At 40.4% G+C, this 25,094-nt stretch overlaps 1 protein-coding gene across 1 annotated transcript in view; it reads right to left on the bottom strand.

Annotated features, from left to right (window-relative positions):
* Window positions 1-277: 277 nt before the first annotated feature.
* Window positions 278-25,094, bottom strand: part of LRP3 (LDL receptor related protein 3) — a 94,560-nt gene continuing 69,743 nt past the window's right edge. The window contains exons 5-6 of the mRNA XM_078668996.1: window positions 11,081-11,213; window positions 278-1,916 (exon numbers count right to left, since the gene is read on the bottom strand). Coding sequence (XP_078525122.1) covers window positions 1,098-1,916; window positions 11,081-11,213 — 952 coding nt within the window. The 3' untranslated portion in view covers window positions 278-1,097. The remainder of the gene's footprint in view (window positions 1,917-11,080; window positions 11,214-25,094) is intronic.

Below are 25,094 nucleotides of genomic sequence, written 5' to 3'. Positions count from 1 at the left end.
TTAACACTTGTACAGTTCATTATTGCACATTTCACTTGTCTATATGTAATTTTTCACTGTTTGTTGACTGTCTATTTGATGACATATTTTAAATCGATGAATGTTTTTCTAAAAATAAAAAAACTAAAATAAAATAGATAACCCTCCAGCACGCATTGGCTGTGTGGGTACAAAAATGAAAAAATAAAATCTGTCTGGCCCCTTGGTTTGTTTAGCATATATGAGTGGTCCAAGCCAGAACAGATATAGGACCCAAACCTTTTTTTCTTGAAAAGGTAGATATGTAGCACACGCTCTATAAATTCTGTATTCCACCTCAGGGTGGTTCACTAGTTACATTCTCTTCCTTTTGTGCATTTCAGTAATTTATACAGAAAGTTAGTTGGGAGTCGAGTCGGCCAAGCAAATGTTGTAGAAACGCTTAGGGCAGCCTACATGAAGAGATTTTTCTTCTGATAAGGGAAAAAAATGTTCATATTTCTACATACATTTTAATGCTTGCATTTCAATTTACCGTTTGCACTTGGAGTAAAATTTTCCTTTTGTAAGTATTCAGCCATGAAATTTAAGACAAATGTTGAACTCAAAGTACCGCAAAAAAAAATTGTTCATCCGATATCTATATATTTTTTTAACATCCACTTTTAGAAATGTATACCTTTCATAGGCTTACCTTTTAAGACTTTTTGTGTGTTCTAATCATGGTTACACAATGGGTGCCTAATCATTGTTCTGGAAGGGCGAATAACCAACAAACATGTAAACTATTCCTATTTACATTTCCGTGTATGCAAATTGAGTGTGAGTGGACATCATGAAAACCTGACATGAGTTTGGCCCTTGAAGATGGAATTCGACATACAGGGAGCATTAAAGTGTTGCAATTTGTTTTACTATCATTTACTCAAATTACTTGCGTTTGATATGCAGTCCTTCCTTAAGCAACTGCTACACTCATCTCACCTTCAACAGTCAAAATACATGCTTGGGCATTTAATTAAGGTAACTATATAAAAATATAGGCTGAAAACTAAAGTACAGAGTGGAAATTACAAAAAATACAAATCTAAAAGGCTGATTTATCACCACAATTGTTTCTAACAAACAAGTAAAGACTCGTCGTCACTGGTGTTGAGTTCTGAAAGGGGAGAAGAGGGTTCATCTGTCATTGGCACTTCTGTAGAATGGAAACAAGCAGCATGGACACCCAAGGGCTCCTCCTGGCATGAACAAGGGCCAGCCTGGTGTTGCACAGTCACCTGAATATGAACATTCAAAGAAGCGTCTGAATATTCAGACTTCTGTTTACTTAAAGGCAATCTATGGGGTTGTTTCCTATGTGAACGACTCCTGTTTGAGTTGCTGGTCCCTGATGTGTTTCCTCTTGACTCAAGTTCACTGCTGAGAGTTGCCGCGACACCATCAGACAATGGATCCCTAAAATGTTTCTCTGGCTCCATATTGCTTGGTGCTTCAAACCTGCTGCAGGTACTCTCTTCAGATCCCAAGTTACTGTTCCTTTCTTCCACAATGCAACCTGCAGCAGGATCTGCAGAAGAGCTTTGTAAGACATTTGAAGGTGTTGTTTCTATGGCATCGAGCTCATTCTGCAAAATACCTACAGCTGTTTCTGGCAGTCGTCCTATTGAACCAACCGGGTCAGAGTCTAAAACCTGCCCTTCTGGAGTACTTAAAGAACTGGGGGCGTCTACCTCAGTTCGATGGGGAAGTTCCCCACTGAAATTCGACTGGGAAGTATGTGACGGTGTTAAGAGGGGAATCTGCCCTCTCACTCTTGGCCTGTGAAATAATCTGTTCCATAGTCTTCCCAGCCGCCGCCTGGAAGAATTCCTCCGGGAAGTGTGGCGTCTCATCTGTCGTCTCATCGCTGTGCGGATGTTCTGCAATACAGAGGCCTATTAACAAGAATATTAGGTTAGATGCATACAACCATTTCTCAGAACCCCCTTCCCTCAAGGAGGGATGTTCTTAAGGGAGACCCAGCAGCTATGCGATGGTTCCAAATCAGAACATACAAGTAGTCATAAACTAAGCTGGGTATTAAACCTTTTGCTAATCAAGCAAGCTGAAATTTAACAATCCCACGATTCATTATCACAACTATTGAGGAGTAAAATAAAGCCTGTGGAGCCTATTCACAAACTGCATTAGTAGTACATTTAGTAGTACTACAATAGTACTAATATCCCTCTGCCTATTCTATCTTTTATGTACAGAGCTCTCCACACACATATGGTGTTTTAGTAGTAAAGGTGGGAGGGATGGGGAATTGGCTTGAAAAATGGGGAATATATATAGCAATAAATGGGAGGGTTTTAGGGAGGAGTGATATGGGGTTAAATTGAATTGAAATTGAATTGAAAATTCCATTTGTATAGCGCATAACCACCCGAAGGCCTCGCAGCAATGGGGACTTTGGAGGGGTTTAGAGATGGACATGCACCCATACACAAAAGTGTAAGCACACTCCTATTCATAAACTGCATATCTATTGTTCCCACTGCCAAAAACAGTCGTAAATGTACTCCACCCCAGAGCTGGAGTTAGTCCAGCACCACCCACGAGTAAACCCTGAACCGCACCAACCTCTCATAGAAACTAATGGAGTTTAGGATTTTAAGAAAAATCCCCTAGGAAATAATGTTAAAATAACTAATTTTAATGAATTAAAATATCTATAAATTTAGCTTAGTGTTACAAAATGTAATATAATTTATAAATAAATATTAATTAATTTTAAAATAATTCAATTACCATTTAAAAAATGAATTTACTATAAAAAGCGTTTCCACAAATAATTACATTAATGTTATATTGAATGCATGAATGAATGAATGAATGATTATTTTATTAAGTTAGTCTTTCAAAGACAGGTCCTACAATACAAAATATACACAATTTAACATTTAATAACATACCCCAATAAGTTACAACTTAAAATAATTCCTAATAAAACTAAAAATAATCAACACTTGACAAGATCGCTCAAGAAGCTAGATAGGCATTGATAAAGTGCTAGTACTTAGTCATTGGCTGGCTCTAAGGTGCAAGTGCTCATAATAGATGTATTGGTTACAGCTGGCAAAAAAGCATCTAATTAAAAGGCTGCAAAGACTTATAACAAATCATCCAAAACTAATTAAATCACTAGACTGCTCAAGGAGATAAACAACCATTAATAAAGTGCTAGTGCTTAGTCACTGGCCGGCTCAAAAGTGCTAATACTCGTAGTAGATGCCTTGGTTACGGCTGGTCAAAATGACATCTAAAAGGGCGCAGAGACATATAAGAGACCATCCAAGACAAGTTAAATCACAAATAAAGTGTTTCTTAAGGCACTCCATGACTTGTTGTACGCAGGTATCTGCAACTATATTGCAGACTATTGGTTACACAGTTGGAAATAGGTCCGTAAAGTGTTTGTTGAAGATCCTGGAATAAGAATCATTAACGGGATTATCTAGTTGCTCTACAGGATATATATATATATATATATTACCTACTGGCGATAGCCAGTAGGTATATATAGTTAGGATTTTTTTCCTATGGGATTTTTGAAAATTCTATGTCGAATAACTTTGGCATTTGAGGACAGAATTGGCTGAAATTTTCAGGAAAATGGAACATTTTGTTTCTGAGCAGCCCCTGAAAATTTGGGGGGGTTTCGTCAAGGGGGGGCCGAGAAAAAAGGGGGGTCCCAAAACGTGTTTTTCCCATGCAATTTTCCATAGGGCGGTTGGCCTCACTTTTAGCCTGAACGGCTGAATGGATTTACACCAAACTTGGCAAAATTGTAGGGACTGGTAGCCCGATGTGCCTTTGCTATGTCTCAAGATATAGGCTCCAGTGGTTTTTACGAAAATTAACTTTGAAAAATATATATTGGGCTACATTGGGCTATATATATGTTGGAGCCCAAATGTAGCCCAATGTAGCCCAATGTAGCCCAATGTAGCCCAAAGATGGCCACCAGAGACAAAAAAAACAAATGTAGCCCAAATATCAGCCAGATGTAGCCCAACTATAGCCCAATGACAGAATGTCCCAGAGTGTTCTAAAGAACAACTAGAGTGCTAACAGTCCTACTTATTACAAAGGTATGGCACACCTGAAGCCATCTTGATTGGAATAAAGTGGTAACTCTTAAAACATTTAATTTAAAAAGGAACAAAATGAGGGGGTTCATTTTGCCATAGAAAGTATGATTAGCGAATATATGACGAAATCCCGCATGTACTATTAGGCCGCAAATTAAAATAACGAAAACCTTTAGAACGAATATGCCTTTAGCATACACTAAACAACTAAACTACCCTAAACCCTAAAACACTACCCCCAGCATGACCCTACACTACACAAACAGTACAACACTACCCTAAACCCTAAAACACTACCCCCAGCATGACCCTACACTACACAAACACTACAACACTACCCTTAACCCTAAAACACTACCCCCAGCATGACCCTACACTACGCAAACACTACAACACTACCCAAAACCCTAAAACACTACACCCCAGCATGACCCTACACTACGCAAACACTACAACACTACCCTAAACCCTAAAACACTACCCCCAGCATGACCCTACACTACACAAACACTACAACACAACCCTAAACCCTAAAACACTACCCCCAGCATGACTCTACACTACGCAAACACTACAACACAACCCTAAACCCTAAAACACTACCCCCAGCATGACCCTACACTACGCAAACACTACAACACTACCGTAAACCCTAAAACACTACCCCCAGCATGACCCTACACTACGCAAACACTACAACACTACCCAAAACCCTAAAACACTACACCCCAGCATGACCCTACACTACGCAAACACTACAACACTACCCTAAACCCTAAAACACTACCCCCAGCATGACCCTACACTACGCAAACACTACAACACTACCCAAAACCCTAAAACACTACACCCCAGCATGACCCTACACTACGCAAACACTACAACACTACCCTAAAACACTACCCCCAGCATGACCCTACACTACGCAAACACTACAACACTACCTTAAACCCTAAAACACTACCCCCAGCATGACCCTACACTACGCAAACACTACAACACTACCCAAAACCCTAAAACACTACCCCCAGCATGACCCTACACTACGCAAACACTACAACACTACCCAAAACCCTAAAACACTACCCCCCAGCATGACCCTACACTACGCAAACACTACAACACTACCCAAAACCCTAAAACACTACCCCCAGCATGACCCTACACTACGCAAACACTACAACACTACCCAAAACCCTAAAACACTACCCCCAGCATGACCCTACACTACGCAAACACTACAACACTACCCACAACCCTAAAACACTACACCCCAGCATGACCCTACACTACGCAAACACTACAACACTACCCAAAACCCTAAAACACTACCCCCAGCATGACCCTACACTACGCAAACACTACAACACTACCCAAAACCCTAAAACACTACCCCCAGCATGACCCTACACTACGCAAACACTACAACACTACCCTAAACCCTAAAATACTACACCCCAGCATGACCCTACACTACGCAAACACTACAACACTACCCAAAACCCTAAAACACTACCCCCAGCATGACCCTACACTACGCAAACACTACAACACTATCCTAAACCCTAAAACACTACGCCCAGCATGACCCTACACTACGCAAACACTACAACACTACCCTAAACCCTAAAACACTAGCCCCAGCATGACCCTACACTACGCAAACACTACAACACAACCCTAAACCCTAAAACACTACCCCCAGCATGACCCTACACTACGCAAACACTACAACACTACCCTAAACCCTAAAACACTACCCCCAGCATGACCCTACACTACGCAAACACTACAACACAACCCTAAACCCTAAAACACTACCCCCAGCATGACCCTACACTACGCAAACACTACAACACTACCCAAAACCCTAAAACACTACACCCCAGCATGACCCTACACTACGCAAACACTACAACACTACCCTAAACCCTAAAACACTACCCCCAGCATGACCCTACACTACGCTAACACTACAACACTACCCTAAACCCTAAAACACTACCCCCAGCATGACCCTACACTACGCAAACACTACAACACTACCCTAAACCCTAAAACACTACCCCCAGCATGACCCTACACTACGCAAACACTACAACACTACCTTAAACCCTAAAACACTACCCCCAGCATGACCCTACACTACGCAAACACTACAACACTACCCAAAACCCTAAAACACTACCCCCAGCATGACCCTACACTACGCAAACACTACAACACTACCCAAAACCCTAAAACACTACCCCCCAGCATGACCCTACACTACGCAAACACTACAACACTACCCAAAACCCTAAAACACTACCCCCAGCATGACCCTACACTACGCAAACACTACAACACTACCCAAAACCCTAAAACACTACCCCCAGCATGACCCTACACTACGCAAACACTACAACACTACCCAAAACCCTAAAACACTACACCCCAGCATGACCCTACACTACGCAAACACTACAACACTACCCAAAACCCTAAAACACTACACCCCAGCATGACCCTACACTACGCAAACACTACAACACTACCCAAAACCCTAAAACACTACACCCCAGCATGACCCTACACTACGCAAACACTACAACACTACCCAAAACCCTAAAACACTACCCCCAGCATGACCCTACACTACGCAAACACTACAACACTACCCAAAACCCTAAAACACTACCCCCAGCATGACCCTACACTACGCAAACACTACAACACTACCCTAAACCCTAAAATACTACACCCCAGCATGACCCTACACTACGCAAACACTACAACACTACCCAAAACCCTAAAACACTACCCCCAGCATGACCCTACACTACGCAAACACTACAACACTATCCTAAACCCTAAAACACTACGCCCAGCATGACCCTACACTCCGCAAACACTACAACACTACCCTAAACCCTAAAACACTAGCCCCAGCATGACCCTACACTACGCAAACACTACAACACAACCCTAAACCCTAAAACACTACCCCCAGCATGACCCTACACTACGCAAACACTACAACACAACCCTAAACCCTAAAACACTACCCCCAGCATGACCCTACACTAAACAACCACCACAACTCTACACTACACTAACACAACACTACACTACACAACACTACACTACACTACACAATCACTAACCCATGAAAAAATTAACACAAACCCACTTACCTCTCTCGTCATCGTGGTTTTCACAACGCAAATGCATTTACCATACATGCCTTTAAAACGTAATTCTTTGTAAAGGCATGCGCGATAAATGCACATGCGTTTTGAAACAATGCGGGATAATGGTATGCGAGGTCAATGACCTTGCGGGATAATGGTATGCGGACTGAAAGTCTGCGGGATAAAAAATGCGGGAAAATGGCTGCAAACCATGATTAGCAGCAGACTTCCCTGGTGAGCACTAGCTTTACTACAGTGATCTAATGAGCAACTAGAGTGCTAACATTCAGAATTTATGGCAAATGTGTGACACATCTGAATGCCTTCTTGGTAGAACCAAAGTAAACAAGCATTGAAAATGCAATAGATCTCGCCCTCGTTTAAGTTAAAGCCATTTCGTTTGTAATGAGGTGGCTTTTTAGCTTTGCTTTTATTAGTGTTTTTAAAACTTTCATGTAAATAACATGCATATGTATGCATATATGTATATGTATGCATGCATTTATATTTATATAGATATGCAGATTATATATGTTTATATATGTATATTACCTACTGGCGATAGCCAGTGGGTATATATAGTTAGGATTTTTTCTCTATGGGATTTCTGAAAATTCTATGTCTAATAACTTTGGCGTTTGTGGACGGAATTGGCTGAAATTTTCAGGAAAATGGCACATTTTGTTTCTGAGCAGCCCCTGAAAATTTGGGGGGGGGGGTTCGTCAAGGGGGGCCGAGAAAAAAGGGGGGTCCCAAAACTCGTTTTTTCCATTCATTTTTCCATAGGGCGGTTGGACTCACTTTTAGCTCGAACGGCTGAATAGATTTACATGAAACTTGGCAAAATTGTAGATATGGTTTGCCCGACGTGCCTTTGCTATGTCTCAATATATGTGCTCCAGGGGATTTTGAGAAATTAACGTTTAAAAAAATATATATATCTGTGACAGCGCTCCGGTTAGGGCCCCGGTTCGCGTACCTGACGCGTAACGGAACTTCGCGAAGCGAAGCTGATTGGCTCTCCGGTGTCTGTCAACATTCTAAACAGTCCGGAGCGGCCGCCATCTTGTCTCTCGGTACGATCGAGAGACAAGATGTGGTGAAAAACGAAGGGGGAAATGAAGGAAAGGGGGCAAGGTAGACCACTCCTGACCCCCTAGGATTGATGAGGGGGATATTAAAGTCCCCCGCGATTTTTCGCGGTAGAGGCGCTTCCCGGTACGCGAACCGGGCAGCTAACCGGCAGCGTAACGGGAGTCCGCCATCTTGTGTTTTTGGAGCGTCCGGTTCGCGTACCGGGTAGCGTCCCGGTAAGCGTAACAAGGGGAAAACCAAGAGAAACAGTAAAAAAAAAATTAAGGGAATAGATTTCCAGCAAACTTGGCAAAATTGTAGGGACTGTTTGTTTGATGTGCCTTTGCAAGGCCTCAAGATATGTGCACGTGTGGATTTTGTCTAATTAAGGTTAAAAAATATATATATATCTGTAAGCGTGCTCCGGCACGCTTACGTTACGGGTTTTGTTTGCGCTGCAGAGCCGATACGTCACGGTTATGCGACACGCCATGAGGCGTCTCACGTGGCTACGTGATACGTCACGTAATAAAGAATATATTTTACAGCTATAGATATTAGCTTTTAAAAAACCAATGAAATTCACTGAAAAAACCATAGGTTATAGACCATATATAGTTAGGAATTTGCATTTACAAAACCTTGAAAATTCACTGAAAAAACCATAGGTTAGAGACCATATATAGTTAGCTGGACATTTTATTGACATAAAACCAATGAAATTCCATATATAGTTAGTTGCACTAACTATATATCGCGCACCCGCAATCCACTGCTGATGATGTCACATATTACATCATTCATGACATGGTCAGTGACATCACTGATGACATCACTGATGACATCTCAAATGACATCACTGATGACATCACTGATGACATCTCAAATGACATCACTGATGACATCATGACACACCAATACCAGTTACTACATACGCACTCACTGATTCCTACGTCTACACACACATTCACTCATTCACCCATACAATCACTCATACATACAGTCACTCATTATTACAACACTATCATATGCACTCATACACCTATGCAGACACTCACACACTGCCACTCATCCATGGAGTTACTCACACACCTAGTCAGTCCTGTAAAGAATCAATCACACTTCCATTTCCTCATCTATACAGTTAAACACAGAACACCATACTTCAGTGACATCACTGATGACATCACTGATGACATCTCAAATGACATCACTGATGACATCTCAAATGACATCACTGATGACATCATGACACACCAATACCAGTTACTACATACGCACTCACTGATTCCTACGTCTACACACACATTCACTCATTCACCCATACAATCACTCATACATACAGTCACTCATTATTACAACACTATCATATGCACTCATACACCTAGTCAGTCCTGTGAAGAATCAATCACACTTCGATTTCCTCATCTATACAGTTAAACACAGAACACCATACTTTTCACACATATACTAACACATACTTACTCTCTTATACAATCACTGATACAAGTACACATTGATATGCACAGAGTCACACACCTCCCAGCCAGCCACACACACACTCAGTCTTCCATACATCCACTCATTCTTCAATATGTAAAACATATTTAAACTTTACAAAAACACACAGACACTAGATGATGTCATCAGTGATGTCATTTGAGATGTCATCAGTGATGTCATCAGTGATGTCATTTGAGATGTCATCAGTGATGTCATCAGTGATGTCACTGACCATGTCATGAATGATGTAATATGTGACATCATCAGCAGTGGATTGCGGGTGCGCGATATATAGTTAGTGCAACTAACTATATATGGAATTTCATTGGTTTTATGTCAATAAAATGTCCAGCTAACTATATATGGTCTCTAACCTATGGTTTTTTCAGTGAATTTTCAAGGTTTTGTAAATGCAAATTCCTAACTATATATGGTCTATAACCTATGGTTTTTTCAGTGAATATATATATATATATATATATATATATATATATATATATATATATATATATATATATATATACATATATACATACACAGAATCAGTACGCATACACTTAGTCAAAGCGTCCTTGCAATGTCTTATCACATGAGCAAAGTGGGCGGAGTTACACATAACGTAAACGCTTTCATTCCATGAATAAATATAAACATTTTACTTTATGTGGGTCTTTTTTTTCAGAAACGTAAAAATTAATTTTAATTTAATGTAATGTACTTACATTTATTAAACAATTAGTTTAAACTGTAATTAATAGTGAAGTGGCATTTTTAAGAACATAGTCTACATGTACAATAAATACGTTAGATTAATTAACACTAACATTAAACACAAGTCTTTTTTAACTTTTAACTTTCCTAAACTTAACCATTGAAAGATCTCTGCACCAATTGAGGAAGTTTCCAAGTATGTGGAATTTTAAAATGCAGATGTAAAGTCACTACTAATAGTAACATTACAGTGGTATTTGAGGTTTTTACGGACTACTCCCCCTATTTCAGGTATTGGGGACATGTGAGCCTACACATTTGAGTAACTTTAAACTCGTGAATAACCACAAGTAGTAAAAAAGTGTAGTAAAGTTACTTTTGTGAATAGCACTTCTGTGTTAACAAAAATATATATTATTAATTAAATTTAAGTAGCTACAGTCAAAAAACAAGACAAGTGGATAAATAATGGTGATGTCATGAGATACCACTGCATGTTACCTGTGACGCATTGTAAACTGGGAAATCTTCAACAGGAGGGATCAGTCCCTGGGCAATAAGCTGTCCGTATGAAGGAGGAGCTTCACGCCTCACAAACTCTGCTTCAAGACGCGTCATTTGCGTTTCAAATGCTCTTTATCAACATAAGAAAAGGGAAGAAACCAAGTCAGAGAAGTCAAGCACCAGAGAAGAGAAGTTGCAGTACGGAAGCAAACGAATGGTAGAGACTACATATTTAATAGAAATACACAAACATGCAAATGTTGTCAGTCAAATAAAATGAGAATAAAATAAAAAGTTGGCTTGATTTCACAAGTGACAACTGTGATTTACAGTTAGAAAACGTATACAGTCCATACACATTTTTCTTGAATATGGAATCCATGAAATTCTAGACTAAATGATTACAAATACTGAGATATAGTAACCAGTTTATACAAGTTGTACAAAAGTAATACTTTTATATTTGTTTGTATATCCAATAAACCATTTGCCAACCATCAAAGTGATTACTCATCAACTTTATTTTTCTATCTTTTATCTTCTCTTTTATTATGGACATTAGGCAGAAGCTGTTACTTGCAGTGACTGTGAATGTGAGAGGTGGAAGAAAGATATATATGAAGGTAGTGAGGCAGACAGAAAGGTTAAAAACACTTGAGGAAAAGGAAAGAAGTAAATAAAGAAGAGATGGAAGCAAGCTAGCAATAGGGAAAACAAAGGAGGAAAGAAAGGAGAAAAATAAGAGTACAGTAAAAACAGTGAAGAAAGTGAATGACTTAAAGTAGTAATTAAGGGAACAAAAGGAATGGAATTAAGGGTGGCAGGAGGGAGAGAGCAAGGTAGGATGAAGGGAATAAGGAAGGAAATGAAACATGCACTTAAAGATAATTACATCAAGGGCCAAGGGAAGAAAAGGCAAGCAAGAAGAATAAGTGAGAGAAACAAATGATTAAGGGAAGGGAGGCAGAAAGGAAGCAATGAGTGTGAACAAGGAAGGAAGAAATGTATGGGATTTTGCTTTCAAAGTATACCACTGGTTATAAATTCAATAGCTAAATAAGGAAAATGTGATACATTTTATAACATTTAAAAGAAATTGACAATGTATTATTAAGGAGGTTTCCATTCTGATGCAAGTGATCAACTGTCTGACTCTCTTTACCTAGACTTCCCTGTGGAGAAGTTGTAGTATTTATGAAAAGTATGTAATCAGTTTGGATTATTAACAGCCGGGTGTGTATAGATGTTTTGCCTCTTTGAAAACAATGGTGTATGCCTCGGTGTCTCACACTTGTGCTTCTGGTGGGGGATCTTTGAGATCCATTCACAAACTCACCGTGATGTGAATAAAAAGAGGCAATGTTATCAGGTATAGAGGCTTGTCTGGACCAACACATCCTTTTTTATTGGCTCCTTAGAACATTCAGTTGACCACATCTCCAATTGTATTGTTAGGTGGTTAAACCTTCTACCTATTGTATATGTTTTGGAGAGATACAACTAAATTATCAAACTAAAATTTTAAGATACATATATCATCTAGCAATTCTGCAATAAGTTAAATGTAAATTAATCCCAGATGACTTGTAGGACATGAAAGTCCACATTATACATATTGTAAACTAAACTTATCTGGAACAAGTTAGTAAGCAAAATAAGGCTAAAAGAAAATAAGGGTTGGTATTAACATAAAAAATTGAGACACCTCACTTAAAAGGAAATTAATTATTAAGAACATTCAAACCACCAAGTGCTTGTATATGCTGCCAAATAGCGATCAAATGTCAGACCACTCACCATGAGGCTATTAATCAATGTTTGAGAAATGTCATGTTATATTAGGTATTGAAATGTGATGAATAAAAAGGTGTAATTGGCTTTCCACCTGTTATTTACCATTATCATTGCGATTTGTAGGTCACATTTCCATGCTTTCTATTTGCTGACTCTATTTGCTGCCTCAATTTGTTTTAGGCTGTCCAGCTCAGGGTCGTCCCTTCCCTTGCCTAAATCCTATTTACTGTATTTGCCCACTAGTGCTCGATTTCTGTAAACAGACTTTTAAATCTTGTTTTCTTGTCACATTTGCCATGCATTCAAAGACAGAGGTCAAATGCCAGGCTATCACTTGCACAGAGCTAGGTGTTTACTTTTCCTTCTCTTACTTCAAAGTGAAAGGATGTATGTAACAATCATGTTGGCTACTGGGGGAGGCACACAACACAATTTAAATGCCTGAAAATGCCTGTGCATATATTTCAGATTTAGAAAAGCTCAAATGAAACAAATTTTGGGGTAATTCTGAATTGTGGTGAAAACAAATATTTTAAAACAATCACAACAAACCAATACACCAGGTGATGACATTTCCCCACATTATCGCTTGTGCTTGTGCACTGAATACTTTTATCAGTGAAACTGTAGGTCTGTGTAAATGTAATGTTTTTTTTCAATTGAAAGTGTGGTGTCAGTAATGGAAGTGTGCTACCAGACAATGCATATTCCATTCGACGTCTCTCTAGGCTGTGCACCTCTACTCTACACCACGGCACTCTTTACCACTACACTCTACACCACTCCAGTCTAGACCACTCACTCTACGGAACTCCACTCTACACTATCCTGCAACACTTTACTCTACATCACTGCACTGTCAATACACTCTACGCCAATGGGATCACTGACAAAATCTCGACCAAGGAAATATCGACCTACAGAAATATCGATGCACAAATATCGAAGGCAAGAATATCGACATCCTATCTACAACACGGTAAGTACAAAAATATCGGAAAAAATATATAGATGTTAAAAATATCGATATTAAAAATATTGTTTTTTTTCTGTAAAAATATAAATGTAAAATAAAGAAAATAACTAATAAATAAAATAAACAGTTAAAAATATCTAATAATGTTTCAAATGAATAAATAATACATATATACTAATAATACATTAAACATATACAGAAAATATATAATATATACATACTTAACAATAAGTTGTAATACTTATTTTAATAATGTATAGATTAATACAAATTATAAATTACAAATACATTTACAAACATAAAACAAAAACATAAATACAATATAAAGAATTATGTTTAATAAATAAAAAAATGTAAATATACTTTCAATATTTCTAAAATTAATTATATACTACATTATCTAAATTCATACCAAAAAATTAAATAGCTAAATAAATAAAAATACTATTCAAAATCCATAAGTTAAAAAAATACAGTAATAAAAATGTTGGATAGCATAGAACTTAAAATTACCATTCCCACTCCACAGAGCGCAACAGTATAGAAACCGTTGGATAGCGTAGGGGTAAAAATTACTATTCCAACTCCAGAGAGTGCAACAGTAGGGAAAACATTGGATAGCGTAGAAGTAAAAATTACTATTCCAACTCCAAAAACTGCAACAGTAGGGAAAGCGTTGGATAGCGTAGGGCTAAAAATTACTATTCCAAATCCAGAGAGTGCAACAGTAGGGAAAACGATGGATAGCGTAGAGGTAAAAATTACTATTCCCACTCCAGAGAGTACAACAGTAGGGAAAGCGTTGGATAGCGTAGGGGTAAAAATTACTATTCCAAATCCAGAGAGTGCAACAGTAGGGAAAACGTTGGATAGCGTAGGGGTAAAAATTACTATTCCAACTCCAGAGAGTGCAACAGTAGGGAAGCATTGGATAGCGGGAGGGTAAAAATTACTATTCCCACTCCAGAGAGTGCAACAGTAGGGAAAACGTTGGATAGCGTAGGGGTAAAAATTACTATTCCAACTGCAAACAGTGCAACAGTAGAGAAAGCGTTGGATAGCGTAGGGGTAAAAATTACGATTCCCACTCCAGAGAGTGCAACAGTAGGGAAAGCATTGGATAGCAGGAGGGTAAAAACTAATATTCTAACTCCAGAGAGTGCAACAGTAGGGAAAGCGTTGGATAGCGTAGGAGTAAAAATTACTATTCCCACTCCAGAGAGTGCAACAGTAGGGAAAGCATTGGATAGCGGGAGGGTAAAAATTACTATTCCCACTCCAGAGAGTGCAACAGTAGGGAAAGCGTTGGATAGCGTAGAGGTAAAAATTACGATTCCCACTCCAGAGAGTGCAAAAGTAGGGAAAGCGTTGGATAGCGTAGGGGTAAAAATTACTATTCCCACTCCAGAGAGTGCAACAGTAGGGAAAGCGTTGGATAGCGTAGAGGTAAAAATTACGATTCCCACTCCAGAGAGTGCAAAAGTAGGGAAAGCGTTGGATAGCGTAGGGGTAAAAATTACTATTCCCACTCCAGAGAGTGCAACAGTAGGGAAAGCATTGGATAGAGGGAGGGTAAAAATTACTATTCCCACTCCAGAGAGTGCAACAGTAGGGAAAGCATTGGATAGTGCAGAAGTTAAATATAACCTACTTATAAATAATTGTTGTGAATAAAATAATTACAAATTTAATTTTTAAAGAACTCTACACCATTTGCAAATACCCATTAATAATTACTAAAAACATAATTACAAATAAATAATTGCTTAACAATAAAATAACAATAAATACCAATAAATAGTCATTAATAAATATAAATGACCAAATAATTAACTATCAAAAATATCAATTACCAATTAAAAAAAATTAATTACCAATCAAAAGAATTAACACTTAAAAAATGTAATTGCCAATTACAAACCTTAATTACCAATAAAAAAAATTAATTGACAAATATAAAATGTAATTACCAATTACAAACCTTAATTACCAATTTAAAAAATAATTACCAATTAAAATAATTAATTACCAATTAAAATAATTAATTACCAATTAAAATAATTAATTACCAATTATTTAGAAATAAAATAATTATCAATACCAATAACAAATAATTACTTAATTACAATTAAATTACTTCCCACCCAATTCCCCTATAAACCCACAACCCGCTACAAAACTTAAACATAAACTTAAACACAAAAATTAATTAAAATTAATTTACAATTACTAAAAATTAATAATTAATTTACTATATTTAAATTACTTTCCACCCTATTCCCCTATAAACCCACAACCCGCTCCAGTACTAAAACATAAAATTCAATTAAAAATAACATTTTTAATAAATAAAAAATAGTACACATATAATTTATAATAAATAAAATACTTAACAAAAAACATTTAACACATACATATAAAATACATAATAAAATACATAACAACAAACTAATATCGATATTAGTAACATCGAAATTAGTGACGATATATTTGATATCGATATTACTAACTTCGATATTACTTACATCGATATAATAAAAATCGATATTACTTAACGAAATTCTTCACCTCGATATTCTTCCCCTTCGATATTTTTGACTCGATATTACTGTTGGTCGATATTAGGGAATCGATATTTTGACTGTGCACCACTTTGAGACCGCCCTCCTCGCCGCCACTGACGACATCCGCATGCTACTCGACCAGGGACACACTGCGGCCCTCATCCTTCTAGACCTCTCTGCAGCCTTTAACACCGTTTCACATCGCACGCTCCCAGCCAGACTTCACGACGCAGGGATACAAGGAGCTGCCCTCTACTGGATCCAATCCTTTCTCTCAGGCAGAACCCAGAGGATCAGACTCCCGCCCTTTCTCTCCGAACCCACGGATATCAACTGCTGAGTACCCTAAGGATCATCGCTTAGCCCTATGCTCTTCAACCTCTACATGGCCCGCTCGCCGCCATCGTCAGACAGCATGGGCTCAGCATTGTATCCTACACCGACGACACCCAGCTCATCCTCTCACTCATGAAGAATCCCGAAGACACCAGACTCTGCTTCCAGGAAGGAATGAAGAACGTGGTAGCCTGGATGAAAGACAGCTGCTTGGTCCTCATCCTCAGCCCCCTGCACCTCCGCCTGAGACCACACCTGGTCGCCCTCAGCCCTTGGGAACCCACCCACCCCTACAGACCACGCACAAATCCTCGGCACCATCCTGGACTCCACCCTCTCCATGAATCGCCATATCAACGCCGTACCATCCACTAGTTTCAACTGCCTGCACATCCTCCGAAAGACCTTCAAATGGATCTCCCCCGACTGCAGAAGGACCGTCACCCACACTCTCATAACCAGCAGACTGGACTACGGCAACTCCCTATTCGCTAGAATCAACAGAACTCTTCTCCACAAACTCCAAACCATCCAGAACGCCGCGGCCAGACTCGTCCGCGGGACACTGTGTCACGAACACATGACCCAACATCTACGAGACCTCCACTGCCTTCCTGTCGAGAAGAGGGTCACCTCCAAACTCCTCACCCACACCTACAAATCCCTCAACATCGGACCCAAATACCTCAACGAAAGAGTATCCTTCCATGAGAGTATCCTTCCATGTACCCAAGAGGAACCTCCGCTCCTACAACCTCATCCTGGCAGAGGTCCCCTGCATCCGTAGAAACAGAACAGGCGGGAGAGCCTTCTACTACATCGCAGCCAATACCTGTAACGAGCTCCCTGTGAACATCAGACGCTCCCCGACCCAGCACATGTTCAGGAAGGACCTCAAGACCTGACTCTTCGACTGATCGGGAGCTGCTCCCCTTACCGCTCCCCTTACCCAACCCCGACCCCCCCCCAAGTGCCTGGAGACCCTCAAGGGTGAGTAGCGCGCTTTATAAACCCCTGATTGATTGATTGATTGAGAGCGCTGGACTGGGCAGCACAAACTACTCTAGGTGCCAGAGGTAAAGGCAAAGTTTCTCCAATAGACCTGCGGTGGAGAACAGCATAGCACTAACCCTGAGGAGCTGGCTAAAGGTGCTAGCGTGAAACGAACCAAACATTAAGCAAAGTCTAACTGCGCTTACAATGTATTTTATTTGCTTCCTTTGCATGGCTTCCACCATCCGATGGCTAAAGTGTTGTCCAAAAGGGTGCACACAGATGTCGTCTGTGTAGGAGATAAAACTTGAAAAGGGGAAATAAAGTGAGAACACAAATAATTTGGATCAGTTTGATATCTACCCTATGACAGCTAAGAGACAGGGGTGAAGCAGCTGATGCACATGGAAACAGAGCAGTGCCTGGGGATTGCCAGCGACTGAAGTATAAGGAGGTAATGCGCAAGCGAGTATTGCAAAACAACTGACAGTAAGGTACCCAGCAGAGGGATGCCCAAGAAGCATATTTCACTACTGTTCATTAATGTACAGCGAGCACAATGTCCATCCTGGGACAGAGACTGATGATAAAAATAAGGGTGAGACACCATCTGATTATTTAGCCAGACTTAAAGGTGTGTTTGAAAGATATTCTGGCATAGCTGGTCAGACGGAGATGGCTCAGAAAGCTGTAGGTGCTGCTTTGGTACAGGCATTACTGAATGTTGGGTGTTAATTGACAACATTCTGCATTGTATGGCAGACTAAGAAGATGGCTGAACTAGTGATGGTCACACATCATTGTGTTACTCGCAACACAAAAAGAAGGAACATGCTGAAACAAAAGTATTGTTCTTAAAAATGCTAAATACGCAGAAGGCTGTCAAGGGGAAGGGGCGTGAAGTCCCGCAAAAGGGAATGGGGCGTGAAACCCCACAAAGGGGAGACAGACTTCGGTTTAGTTTGTAGCCAGTTGGGGCATTGGAAATGAGACTGTCCAATAAGGAGAGAGGTTAATATACAACACATTACAGAAATGTCTGTTTGGTTGCTATCGAATGGTCGATGATGGATCTGGAGACAGGCTGTGTGATATAACAAACAGGTTTGTTAATGCTCATACACAGATTTAGCCACCTCACATTCTCTCCTCCTTAAGCCGGGACTTACAGTCAGGGCAGTTTCATGCATCTACAACAAATAATTTGTTGTTCTCTATAGCTTTCCTGGTTGACTGAAGGAAAATGGTTATACGGGAAAGGGAATCATCATTACACTTGATGGGTGCTATACTTATTTTGGAATAAACCAGGTCAATGGAGTATGGTCGATTACGATTCAAAATGTTGACCCAAGAGATAATAGTTCAATGTATCCATGACCCATCAAATTGCCAGTCATTTCTGCTCAATGGTTGCATACTAGACATCATGAGGCAATAAAGTCCTACTAATACATACTGTTGGGTGCTCAGTGCTCACCATCCTCAAATGTCTTACCAAAACTGTCTCAAGCCCAGTTCCAGAAGGTTTGGTCCACAAAATAAAGGTTAATTAAAATCTGTGTGTCTTAACACAGGGTCTGCAGCTAGAACAGTCTTCACCAGTGCTCTAAAAGCATTCTTTTGTTTCGGACCCCAAGATAACGGATTTGAGGGAAGAGTTTTTTTTAAACAATGCTGTAAGTGATTTAGATAAAGAGGAAAAGTGAGGAACAAACTGCAGACTGTATCTCACAAAACACAAAAAGGAACGAACATCCTTCTTATTTGCAGGTTTCAGGATAATGCTAAGAGCTTCATTTTTCTTTTGCTGAGGGCGAACGCCAGGTACTGTAGTTGAGTCGTCAGTAGGATAAACTTAGCCAATTTAGCTGATAATCCTGCTTCTTGTAATGCTTCTCGTACCAACCACAAATGCTTTTACTTTGACCCACAATCTGGAATGAAAATATCATCATCCAGAAAAAGCACCGACACATTTGAGGTCTTAGAATCTGATTCATGAGGCATTGGAATGTGGCTGGAACGTCAATCAACCCTAAGGGAAATATTTTAAACTGAAAGAGACTACATGGTGTTACAAAGCAGTTTTGTGTCTCTATGAGCTCATCAAAGGAACCTTCTAGTGTCTTTTTAGGAGTTTTAATGTGCCAATGTATTAGGCAGACCCCAATCACACAAAGAGACCATCCATTCTGGGGACAGGATATGCATCAAAAGTAGATATCTCATTAAAACAATGAAAATCATGAAAAAAAGAAGTTTCGATTTGGTTTTGGCACCAATATAATTGCCGATGACCACTCACTCAGGGGTGGAAATTTTATATCCAAAGACAACATGGTCTCAACTTTTACAGACCTTCTCCATGCTGTCAGGATACGATAGGGCTTCACCCGCATTTTAATTGCTGGCAGGGTAACAATAGCCTGTTCTATGACAGTCGTATGTCCTGGAAGAGATGAAAATATTGTTCCTGTGTTCCTAAGTAGCTTTACCAACCCCCTGTTTTCCTCTTCTGGTATGGTACCAATGGTCTTGATCAATTTCTCCTACGACTGTGCCTCCCATACCAGGAGCATACCATCCTTTACTTGGAGAGTTTGTTATACAATTCCAACCATCCCCACTTTCTCTGGTACCTTCAATTTTTTCAAGAGAGTTATGTAGCAGATCTGGGATTCCGGACTATCCGATACTCTAATGACCTTATTTTTGATAATCGCTCCACAGAGTCTCTTGGCTAGCACTTTATTCTCAGATACTGGTAATAATACTAATAGATGGTCCCCTATTTCCAGAGGTCTGCGGTGGACTCATCAACTGTACTGTACTTATGTTTTGTTTGTTGGTCTCGTAGACAATCATTTGCCAGCTGTCAGTCATTCAAAACTGCCACATAGTTCACTAGGGACATGGTTTGTTCTCATGACTCTACCTTACTTTCCTTGGGCCATATTGACTATTGTTCTTGGTTGCTCACCAAAAAGTAATTCAAATTGGAAGAAACCTGTAGAGGATTGGGGAACATTTCTTTGAATGAATAGAACTAGTGGTAATATTTAATCCCTATCCTTCCCATCTGGACTGACAGCTTTTTACAGCATATGATTTAATGTTTTATTGAAACGTTCCATACACGTATGTCTTGATATAACTAATACATAGTCCGTCACATATTGGTGCCAAAGGTTGTGACATGAAATTGGTGTCATGATCTGTCAAAACCTTCTCCGAGAGTCCCGCCAATGAAAAATAATGTATCAGGATATTAGAAATATGAGCAGCTGAAGTTCATCATGGAGGCAATGTAGTGTAGTTCCTATATTCCCAATAGGCTCTGCGCATTGGAATAATATATTCTATAGGTTAGACGTAGGACTGAGGTCGACTAGGTCTCTATCGAATATACTAAACTTAATAGTGAGTGCCAGCTAGCTCAGAGGTCACTAGAAACTTTCTCGAATTCACAAGATGGGATTAGTTTCTGACAACCACATAAACATGACAACTTTGTTTCCCAAGAATAAGAAATCAATCTCTAGAGTCGCGGAAACAATAGATAGCTATTTTACTCAGGCAATGCTTCGTTTCAACAGAGTTTGCAGAGAAATAGAGAGACAGCATTTTCAATAAAAAGGTTTATTGAGCCGTCGTCTTTCTCAAGCAAGAGAAGTGAACGGCTACAATTGTTAAGCGGACTGCAAAGTATAATGCGTACAGCGAGAATAGTATTGTAAAATAATACTGTAAAAGCATTGTATGGTTTCTAAGCCATATAAAAATACATACATAAATAACATTGACTAAAACGCCCAACTGGTGCTTCTAAATACGCCTACCCCAATGTACCTAACCTAAGTCTAGTACGCGGGAATAAGTAGGTATTGTGTAGCATAGGTTTAGTTGTTTTTGCCAAGATTCTACCAAAGGTTTCTCTAGGTTCTAATCAGCTCCATACCTTGGTCTGGAATCTCTGTCTCAGGACTCGAATTCCCAACACCCCGCAAGGGGAGCTTGGAAACACTGGAGCTGGATTCTCGGCGAGAGAAGGGCAGTCTTTTGATCAGTGCGTCAGCTGGAGGGTCAGCTTCCTTCGGCACTTGCTGTAGCGAGCTGCGTCGGGCAAGTAGATAGTCGAACTGCTTTGAACCTCCGTAGTTTGCCATAGCAAGTGAAGGTATATTTATGCCTTGAAGGTGTTTAGGAATGCCATAGATTGACGTAAAGTCAGGCAAAATAACATCAGGAAAGAACCCCTAGGGAATAGTTGTTCTTTGCAAAGTACATGTGTTCTCGGACAAATCAATGTTCAAGCAAGGGGAAGTTCCCTACCTGCTTAAGCCAATTTTCCAAGAAATCGTTGTGAAGTTTGGTACGGGTGGAAGTAGCCATGCCTGTATTTGGTCTGCATGGGCTATGTCTAAATAAGGGATTGATTTCTATCCCTATATAAGGGCAATGTGAATTGTACCTATGTAAGGGCATGAATCGGGAAAATTCACTCAGGAGCTCTAAACTCCACACAACAGCAATGTCTTTGGGTACTAGGTAGCATAGTCCACTCTGACCATTATTTATCTGTGCCCTCTACCACAATATGTCAGTGGACCACTAGGTCCATCCAAATCCTTTGAATGGGTAGGGTAATTACTGGCAAATATTATAAGGGAGCTCTTGGAGTATAACCAGGAATTGCCAACTGACAATCCAGCACTGCTCACAGTACCTAGCCATTTCTGCATAGATTCCTGACCAATAGAACCACTGTAAGAGAAGAGCCTATGCTGAAGAGCATAAGCTAAAATACGGTCCTGATACTGTTCTTATAGTAAGGTATCTTTGTTTTCTAGATTTCAGTATAGCGGGTTGGTTCCAGTTTCAAGGGCTAAAATATGTTTTTTTCTCCTCTTTCCTTTATTGCGCCTTACTTTTCTTTTTCCTCTGGTGGTAGTTTCTATGTTGGTAGGAACAAAAGGGGGTTCTTGTAGCCAAACCTCTATCGACTGATATGGGAAAAATAGGTCTCTAAACTGGGGACTATCACTCCCCAATGCTTAAGGAATTCAGAGATGTTCCTATGCCTGGGTAGGTTTCTGTGTCCCCAAGTGTAAGAAATTGGGTTGTTGGTTGGCTGGTGTGTAAGCCCTGGACAAGCAACAGCTAAGCCCTGGTCAAGCAACAGTCACAATTCTGTTGCTTTACATGTAATACCTTGAAAAACAAGAGACAAGAGGCGTTTGGCACAACAGAAACAGTTTGTTTAATTAAACAGAGAGGTCTGGGAACAGTTACGGGTGCAGGGTCTCAAGACTGTCTCAATTTACAATTGGTCTGCGGCCTCTTTTTATACAGTTCGGAAGTATTTCGGGAGGTCTATGTATGGTAAGGAATGTAGTCGCTGATTATGTCATAAATTGTCTAATGGAAAGTACAGATGGGCCTCAACCTTGTGTGGACACAATGCGGCCAGTGGGTAACGTGTCCAGATGTCCGGCATGGGGAGTGCGTGATCACTGCGTGTGCTGTGTCCTAATTGGCTACATTTTCCTAACTCATGTGGCATCTGACTTATGGTGTTTTGGGGAGCGCACATACCCCTCTGGCCATGTGTGCTTTATTGGGGCAAATCTCCCAGGACCATTCTGGTGTTGCTGCATCTATCTGTGGGATTAGTCTAGGATTTCCTGTTTGTGCGTTCCTGCCGGCTACGTGCCACCCTACCTGTGAAGTATCAATCAGTGACCTCAGGCCTAGGTCTCAGAGCCTATGGATTTGCGAGTTGGGCTTGATGTGGAGTTCACATCAGCCGAATTAGTTAATAAAAATGAGATTTCGTTCTCACAGATGAATATATTGTTTTTCACATTAGCACCAACTTTTTCCATATTAACAATCCCTTGCAGGGTGAACCACAAAATGACAATAATTTAACCTGTGCTTAACTGTGGGTAGCTTGGCACACGAGCAGTTAGGCTTAATTTAGAAGCAATGTGTAAAGCATTTATGCAGTACACAAATAGTAATAAAGTGAAAACAGAACAAAAGAAAACTTCTAAACCAAATTATAAAAATAGATATTTTAATAAGTTATTTGACACCAAAATGACAAAAATCCAATGAGTAAAACTGTAAATATAGATTTTTAAAGAATTAAGTGGAAATAGTGCCGTAAAGCACCAAGTGCCAACAATGAATATATGGTCGCGCTTGACCTGGACAAAGTCAAACGTTCAGGCTGACCACGATGGAGTGAGGGCTGGCTACAGGGACCAGGCTTGGCCCACTGAACAAAAGTACCTTAGTCTGAGTTTTGTCAACGTCAAAGATTCGGTCTATAAGGAGTATGCAGCCAAAGTGATGCATCAGTGTTGATCTCAGGTGCGGTGATGCGCTGGTCCTGATGCGTGCAGCAGCGGCAATGCTTCGGCTCTGATAAGCGCAGGGGCAGCGATGCAGGGTTCTCGGCGTTGTCATAAGCCTGCTGTCGACCTAGCTGCAAAGACCTAGAGCTGGGGAGAGCATCACGCAGTGGTGGCTCAGAAGGCGATGCGTCTGTTTGAGCCACACAACAGAGGTGATGCGCCACTTCTGGCCACACAACAGGGTCGATACGCTGGTTCCGATGCATGCAATGGCACCAATGTGCTGTTTCAAGAGATTATGCATAGGTTTGGCTGAAGCAAGCAAAATCTGCCCACTTCCAAGGGTCCAGGCCTGGAGTGGCACCACTTGGTATGGCGGACTCACAAATGGCAGAGTCCATTTGAAGAAGGAGGACAGTTGGAAGGCTCTTTTGTCCCTGCAACATCAGATCAGGAGTCCAGCCAACAAGCCCTTGGAGTCACTCTGGGTTCTGGGGGTCTGGTGATACAGGCCCAGTCCATCTCACCCAGACCAGGAGGGTAGCAGACAAGTACAGCAAGAAAGCAGTTCTTCAAGACCAGCAGTCCAGCAGAGTGGCAGTCCTTCAGCAGCCAGCAGTCCTTCTTCCTGGCAGAGTATCCACAGGTCCTGAAACTCACTGAAGTGTTAGGGTCTGAGGTCCAGTTCTTATACCCAGTGGTGCCTTTGAGGTGGGGGACACTTTAAAGACGGGTCTTTGAAAGGCACAAAGGTCCTCCCTTCCTGCCCTGGCTCCAGACTCACTATAGGTGGGTATGCTGCCCTTTGTGTGGGGACAGGACACAGCCTATTCAAGTGTGAGTTTGAGGCTCTGCCCAACTCCTCCTTCCCATCCTCCCAGGATGGCCCATCAAGTCACACCTAAGCGCCCATTGTGTGTGGCTGTCTAGAGGGAATACACAAAATCCAGCTGTCACCCTCCCCAGATGTGTGTTAGAGACAG

The sequence above is a fragment of the Lissotriton helveticus genome, chromosome 12, assembly GCF_964261635.1.
Source record: "Lissotriton helveticus chromosome 12, aLisHel1.1, whole genome shotgun sequence".
Lineage (NCBI taxonomy): Eukaryota > Metazoa > Chordata > Amphibia > Caudata > Salamandridae > Lissotriton > Lissotriton helveticus.
This window is presented reverse-complemented; position numbering and strand designations above follow the sequence as displayed.